Source organism: Diabrotica undecimpunctata, unplaced genomic scaffold, assembly GCF_040954645.1.
Source record: "Diabrotica undecimpunctata isolate CICGRU unplaced genomic scaffold, icDiaUnde3 ctg00002698.1, whole genome shotgun sequence".
In the NCBI taxonomy this organism is placed as follows: domain Eukaryota; kingdom Metazoa; phylum Arthropoda; class Insecta; order Coleoptera; family Chrysomelidae; genus Diabrotica; species Diabrotica undecimpunctata.
This window is the reverse complement of record NW_027313903.1, coordinates 10,636-18,963: the sequence shown is the minus strand read 5'-3', so window position 1 is coordinate 18,963 and position 8,328 is coordinate 10,636. Positions and strand designations below refer to the sequence as shown.

Here is an 8,328-nt window from a genome sequence, read left to right as displayed (position 1 = left end):
ACGCGCTATCTCAGAGTATTTTGTAAGAAGTACAAAAATATATGATAATAAATGATAGGATATTCAGTTCACCTAGTAAATAAATAATTGCCTTCGAAAACTCAAGACATGGCAATAAATATTGTAGACAAAAAATCTTGAATATCAGCTTGAAGAAAGGGCAGGTAAAATAAGGCATTTAAACAAAGTGTTTAAGATATTCTTCCATGACAATATGTACAATTTCTGGACATACATTTAATAGCAGCAGTTTCATTGTTGGTATAATCAATTATGTGCTTTAATAACGTGATCTGATGTATGAATTTTCTAGATAATAATCCATAATATTTTTACTCGCAATGTAAATACAGACTTCATTGTTAGATATTCAGAAAACAATTTTTTTTGGTTGTTCTATGATTTTTACTGATATTTTTATTCCACCTACAACCGCCTACAAAATACAACCGCCTTTTCTTAAATTGGAAAATTGGGTAGTGGCTGTTTGATTACTGCTGAAGAGTACGTTAGGGAAAGGTTTTTAAAGAATTAGCTGTTGAGGAGCCCCTGTAGCCAGAAACACCAACAGATATATTTTCTGTAAATTACACTTTGTATACCTATTGATAAATTACATACAATTTTATTCAGTTTTAAAAAGCCACCTTAAGGTTTAATTAGGTTTTGCATTTTTAATGTCAAATCTTTGTTCATACGTATCTTAGCATTATTTGTTGTTTCAGAAGCAATGACCAAGGTAGCGGAGGATCCCCACTTGGCTTCAAAGAAATATTTAACGAGCTGTCCATGCAAGAAGGCCTCCATTCCTTAGATGACATCCTGAGCGTTATCATTGACCCCGAAGGCATGTCCTTCAATGATCTCAAACCCATTTACAAAGAATTTCTTCTTAAATTGTCTGTAACGCTTACGAAAGATGAATTATATCAACGATCTAAGTCAATTATGAGAAGGCAGAAGAAAAAGTTGTTGAGGAGAGCACCGCAGCAGAAACACCGAATAAGTATTGGAGGAAAATTTAGGAGACTGAAGCATATTTTTCAAAAAAATTTAAAGATAACTATTAAGAAGAAAATTAAACAGGTAAATAGTATAGTAGAAGATATAAAAATGTTTATAAATTTATTTTCTACTACTTTTTGCAAAGTTATTATCAATGTTGTTGATATAATATCATTACTAGCATCGTTTATTTTTAAATTTCAGAGTAATTCTAGTATCAAAGAATCCGCAGATGTTCCACCACAAATAGATTCAAAGCTTCCAGAGAGTTCAATTTCTACCTCCTCCTACGACACGAGACAATTCCGTCCAAAAGAAGAATTAAACCCTAATAAAAAACAGGGCTACAGGAAAAAATCTAGAAAAGACAGAGCAAGTACTAGCGAGGAGAGTGATTTTTTCTCCCTAAAGAAGACCCGAGCGCGATCCCAGGGGTTCACCCTGCTTCAAAATCAAAATAGAAATTCTTCATCTGGATACGTATCATGTTCGGAATGTTCCTATGACTCTGACACTTGCACTTGTGTCTCAGCTGATAAATGTTACTGTAGTTTGGGTCAAAAAAATACATCAAGGAAATTAAAGTAATTTTTTTCTTTTTTCTCTTACATTATCTTTAATCAATTATTTGTCTTTTAACAATAACAATTTTTTTCTGTTCTTTCTCTCTTTTTTGCATTTTTAAGTTTAAAATAACATGTTTTGTCGAAATAATAATAAAAGTGCACACTCTTTTAATCAGGTAAAGCAGTGTTTCACAACTTAGAGCCCACGCCCCACATGGGACAATTTGATTGGTTAAGGGAACAAATCGAAAATGGACTCGACACGAGTTTAATCCTTCTGCTTCGGGCCATTTAAATGCAATGCTACATTTCGGTGCAAAATTTAACGAAAAAAGCAAATTCTTAAATAATTGCGGTAAATAATTATTATTGGGTGTAATTTCGCTAGACGAGACCAAAATATCAACTGGGTATTTGGTGTCGAATAAAAGTCTTAAAATCTAGCTAAACAATGCAGTTGTTTACACCTGAAGGGCCCATCGCAACTTCTGTTGTGTTGTGTTTCACAGCATTCAGTTGGTGTGAATTTGAAAATAAGTCCGTCCAAACTGTTGTAAAAGCTCATTAATTTAATAAATATACACATTGCATAGATATTATTGGTAGAGGTAATGGATTTTGACAAGAGCTATGAGTCATGCCGATACAGTACACAAGTTTATTTACAAGGTCATATCTCTTGTCAAAATCCATTACATTTAATTATTTGATTTCATTTTTATTTATTTTAATTTTAGAAGCATAATTCTCCAGAAAATTTTGTTCAATCGAAAAAATATATTATTTTGAGGAGGCAGTATAATAAATATACAGGGTGTTTCAAAAAAAGGTAACCCGTCTCTAGGGTAGGTAAAAAACTGAAAAATAATTGGGGTTTGCTTAGTAAAAAATTTTTGTAAAGCCATCCGTTTTCAAGATACAGGGCGTTGAAGAAAAAAAAATTTTACTCATTTTTTACGATTTTGCCGAAACTACTAGCAACATTGTAATGAAATTTTAGACGAATATGTTTTGGAAGCTGATACATCCCATAAATTTGTTTTTATATCTGATTCTCATAGAGGGCGCTAGTTACACGGATCGTACTAAGTATTAGTCAATATAACTTTTTAAGAGTATAATTATTAATCAAAATTTCAAGTAAACTTAAACATCATTCAATTTTAAACACGAAAAAGGTATTCTTCGTAAAACTCGATACTGTGTACCGTTTTCGGAATATTTTGATTTGAAAATTATGAAGTAATAATTGATGCTGTTATAAAATAGTTAGTAATTAAACGAACCTCACAAGAAGAAAATTAAATTAATGACTAAGAACATAAAATAAAATTCAATTACAGTAAGTGTTAAAAATAACCTTCGTTTTCGCGAATACACAAGTCTATTCTTTTTGTAAAGATTCCATTAACCTTCTAAACGGTAGGGGATCAGCTATGATGTCATTAAATTGACGTTGAATTCTTTCTTCCAATTCTTGGCGTGAATTTACCTCTGTAGCATAGACTTTTTCCTTAACATACGACCAAACTGCGTAGTCCAAAGGGTTAAAATCGCATGACCGAGGAGGCCAATGAATCGGAGCTTCTGCACCTCTACCAATCCATCGATTCGGAAAATGATTACTTAACCAGTTACGACACCTTCTATCAAAGTGTGGTGGAGCTCCATCGTGTATAAAAAATAAAGATCTTCGCTCGTTTAGCGTTAAATCTTCTAATATCTCGAATGAGGAATTGTTTAAAAAATCAAGATATATATCACCATTTAAATTTCTAGGTAGAATATGATAACCTATTAATTTGTTACCTAAAGTTGCTGCCCAAACATTAACTTTAAATGAGTGTTGGTAATGTGATACCCTTTTGACTCGTGGATTCTCATCATACCAGTAGTGTGCATTATGGGAGTTAAACATACCTTGTCGCGTAAAGGTGACCTCGTCCGTAAAAAGAATGCATTTTAAAAAATTTGGATTGTGGGCTGTCCTTTGTTGCAATGTTTCACAAAAATCCACTCTAACCGGTAGATTATCTGGCAAGAGCTCTTGGACTTGTCTGTAATGATAAGGATGTAATTGCTGTTCTTTCAGTATCCGTCAAGTACTTGAAGAAGAAGTATTTGTTTTTCTTGCTATATTCCTTACGCTAACTGTTGGATCTTGATCAAGTAAACTTAAAATATTATTTTCTTTATTAATTGTTCTTGTTGTTCTTGGTCTATCAGAATTTATTTTATTTGGTCTCACATTCCCAGTTTCTCGACAACGTCGTTCAACGGCTCTAAATGTTTTTTTACTTGGTAAGTTTCTTCTAGGAAACTTTTCTGCATAACGTGTCACAGCTGCACTAGAACATCCTAAACATTCGACTAAGGTTAATAACATGTTAGTGTATTCAACATTTGAGTACATTTTGATTTGATTTTACAAATAACAAGGTTTCAAAACTCTAACTAGTGTTGTTTTATCGTCATAACAATCAATAAATGTCAGATTTCCATGGCACACTTGGAGAAAATAGAGGTATACCTATTGGAACTTTATCATTACTACACTCTGAGATAGCGCGTTCATAATTTTCAAATCTAAATATTCCGAAAACGGTACACAGTATCGAGTTTTACCAAGAGTACCTTTTTCGTGTAAAATTGAATGATGTTTAAGTTTACGTGAAATTTTGATTAATAATTATACTCTTAAAAAAATTATATTGACTAATACTTAGTACGATCCGTGTAACTAGCGCCCTCTATGAGAATCAGATATAAAAACAAATTCATGGGATGTATCAGCTTGCAGAACGTATTCGTATAAAATTTCATTACAATGTTGCCAGTAGTTTCGGCAAAATCGTAAAAAATGCGTATCTTGAAAACGGATGGCGTTACAAAAATTTTTTACTAAGCAAACCCCAATTATTTTTCAGTTTTTTACCTACTCTAGAGACGGGGTTACCTTTTTTTGAAACACCCTATATACATTAAAATAAATATGCATTTTATAGTATACGTTTACTCTATGTCACATTAAATTAATTTTAACAAATACTTTAATTTTAGTTTTTAAATGATCTTATATTAATTTGTTATAGCCCATACTAAAATGAGTGGTGCAAGCAAGAAAATAACTCGTCAATGTTCGAAGAAATATTTAAAATTTGGAGTCACACTTGCCGTCCATGATGAGTAGATTCCTTTTTTTCTTTTATACCAGCAATGCTTGACCAACGAAATAATGAACGAGATCGTCTTGAGGCGCATTTGAAGGCAAAATACAGTGCTCATATTAATTCAGATTTCAATTACTTTAAAACTAAACAAAATTTTGAAAAAATAATCAACATAAAATCTCTATTTACTGCTCATACTTCAACTAATAATCGTGTTTTTGAGGCTAGTTATGAAATATTGATTTTCTAACGAAATATTTTGCCTACCACATAGGGTACTATTATAAGAGGTTGAAAATTGGAAACAGAAATTATTGGTGTAGAGATATGGCAAGCAAAACAAATCGAAACTTATGCGAACGGTGCTCAGGGTTTTTTTGGAGAGCTGGGGTCATGGATAAGTGAATGGCAAGGAAATTGAATTGGGGCAACTACAAAAAAATGAAACAAAGGGGTACTTACATGATCCTCCTGGACAAATTGGCAAACAAAACACAAAAGTTCCCTCTAGCTATTTGAAATAAGGACACCGCTTCGAGGAAACTTCCTGCAGGATGAAAGAAAAGTCCTTAAGAAATCTCCTAAAAAACCCAAAATAGAGGTTTCAAACTTTTTTTTAAATAAGTAAACAAAATGGTTTAGAGAAATAAATTAAACATTTATTGTTGTCTCATCACAAACAGTTACAAATATAAATGGCACAAAAATACTATATTAATAGTTACAAAGATTTATACCAAAATAACAAAGAGGAAAAACTTAGTATGTCCTATCCGTTTACAAACTCTTAGAAGTCGGAGATACTACAATACTTACAAACGTTACTGGGCTATAATATGTGACAGAAATAAATTATTACAAATAAAGACATATCTTTTAAATGAGATTATTCATAGAGGTTAACCTGTTTCTAAGAACAAAACAAACTAATGTCAAAAAATACTCTGAGATAGCGCGTACTTGAATTTTAAAACTGAGAATAAATTATGTCAGCTATGGCCACGCACTAACACATACCTACAATTTTAATTATTACTAATTATTTTCAATTGTTATGAAAGCAAATTATTATTAAAAATGTTTATTCTTCTTTTAAAAGTTTAAAACAAAAAAAAGTTACCTTGATTTCACTAAAATGCACTTGAGTGGTAAACTGGACTTACTAAAATTTCTGGGAGTAGAACTGGACTGGGAATCTCTGACACACGAACAAAATAAACTGCATCTATAGTCTGGAACGACGACCAGGGAAAAACAAAAGTGAGGTTGAAGTGGCACTAAATGCAAACCTTGGACTTGGCTTCTAAAAAACTGGAACACGTGGGTATTTTCCAAATTTGTTGTAATCGCCGTGTTACAAATATCTCATATGAGAGACTGCATACAACAAAAGCCAGTGATTATTATTATTTAAGCAGATACATTACTTTCAGTAAAAATCATTTTTTTAACAAATTTGCCGGTTTTTTTCTGACTCATCTAAACACGACTGCTTCAATCGCCCATCTTTTCAAACCTCAAACTTGAATTCATTCGACCTCCCATGTACCGGCCGGCTCCTATGCCACCACTTTTCCCCTCTAACCCGTTCTCGCCAACCCAAAATTCTTGTTCAAACTATATCGCAAAATGATCTTGAATTAGTTCCAGTTTTTAAAATTGTAGAACTAAGCGTACAAATAAATAAAACCATAGTTTCGGCGAAGTTATGACTGGAATTTGGAATTCTTCTCTTTACATCACAATACAAACAGAGAAACAGGGAAATATTTATACTCGGGCCAGGAGCATACTGAAAATTTTTATACTTGAATATTAGATAATTTTAAGAAATTTTCTGCATGCTACAATTTGATAACTAGATTGATATTTAATACACGCTTGAGCGCGTATTTCTTTATTCATCGCTAAAACTAAAAAATTCATACTATAGGAGAAAATCTTACAAAACTGTCAATAACAGCATTTTTTAAAACGGCTCTTGAAAAAGATGACAAAGGTAAAACTATGCCACTCAGTAACAGCACTGTTAGCAGAAGAATAGACGAAATAAGTGAAGATATTGGAAAACAATTTGTTGAATAGCTAGAGTGGGTCCTAGTCTCTTCAAGAATTTCTCTCCAGTCTTCCCTATCCATCGCCTTTCTCCGCTAAGCACGTATACCCATATTTCTCATGTCTTCATCGATGTTATCAAGGACCCTTGTTTTGGGTCTTCCTCTTCTCTGACCAATGGGTCTATCAAGGAGCATTTTCTAGCTAGGTCATTTTGTTCCATCAACATTACATGCCCTATCTACCTCAGAGGTCCTATCTTAATATGTTTTACGATATCTGGTTTTTGATATATTCTATAAAGTTTGAAGCTGTATCGTCTTCTCCACGTTCTACTGTTATTCACTGCTCCACAGACCCGCCTTAGTACTTTTTTTTTTCGGAATATCCTGATATCTTTTATTACTTTTTGTTAGAGTCCAGGCCTCTGAACCATATGTTAGGACTGGGCGTATTATTGTTTTGTAGTATTTTTGTATTTCTTAAAATAATTATGGATTTAATGAGGAGATTGAGCCCAAAATAGCATCTATTGGCCGTGTATTATTTTAAGAGTTAAAGAGCGCTCCCAGGTATACCAATTCGTTCACTGCTTCGATGACGTCATTTTCTATAACAAGTTGCCGTAGGATTGTGGTTGCGTGCTTATTTTCATATTCTTTGTTTTGTTGGTGTTTATTATTAAACCCATTTATGTAGCTGATTCTTTTAATGCTATATATGCCTCTTGTATAGCGTTTTATTCCTAAAACCTTCCATTTAAGTTTCTTAAGTGAACAATTCAATTTTTAAAAATCAAAAATTGTGTATGTTACAGAGGGGCATATAAGAATTTTAGAATTAGAATAGCTAAGGTGGGGCGTGGCACAAAAATGGTTATTAAACACTGATGTTAAGCATGTATTTTCAAAAAATACTCTTTTTTCTATTACATACTTTATTTTTTATATTCTCAATATATTACGTTCTTCTAGGTGCAGTAATTTAATGTGCAGAAAAGAAGAAATTTGTAAATGTAACAGAGATTCCTCCATAGTATTCTGCGAATGTGACACCGACTCCTGCGCAGAAAGCAACAAATGCTACTGCCCGAACGTGGGAAGTACTCCGTCCATAATGGACACGCTGCATCAACGAGGATTTACGCAGGAATCAGACCATCACAGGCACAAGAAGTGTGCAAGAAAAGCTCCAACACGAAAAGTACAAAAAGTTTAGAATATATACTAAATCCTCCAGAGAAGTATTACGAGAAATTAAAAATGAAAAATAAGTTTGGTACGCAGAATTCAGTGCCGATATTGGGGAGAGGTATGGATGGTAAGGATTATGACCAGTTTGCATTGCTGAATGGTGGTCTGCATAATTTACATGGAAGGGTTTTGTATGGTAATGGAATTGGGCCGTGCAGACCAGTGACTGTCAAAAGCTATGGGTCTACTAAAAGTCAGAGATCAGGTAAGTGTTATTTAAGGTAAATAAAAAATATTTTCAAAACGTGTAAATTGTATAAGTCTTAGAGTAGCAATGTA

At 32.9% G+C, this 8,328-nt stretch overlaps 1 protein-coding gene across 1 annotated transcript; it reads left to right on the top strand.

Moving 5' to 3' along the window:
* Positions 1-725: 725 nt before the first annotated feature.
* On the top strand, positions 726-8,027 carry LOC140432059 (uncharacterized; the record flags this gene model as incomplete). The annotated part of the gene is made up of 3 exons (XM_072519906.1): positions 726-1,086; positions 1,210-1,589; positions 7,771-8,027. Coding segments are annotated over 3 exons (985 nt in total), but the record flags the coding sequence as incomplete, so codon positions are not given.
* Positions 8,028-8,328: the final 301 nt, after the last annotated feature.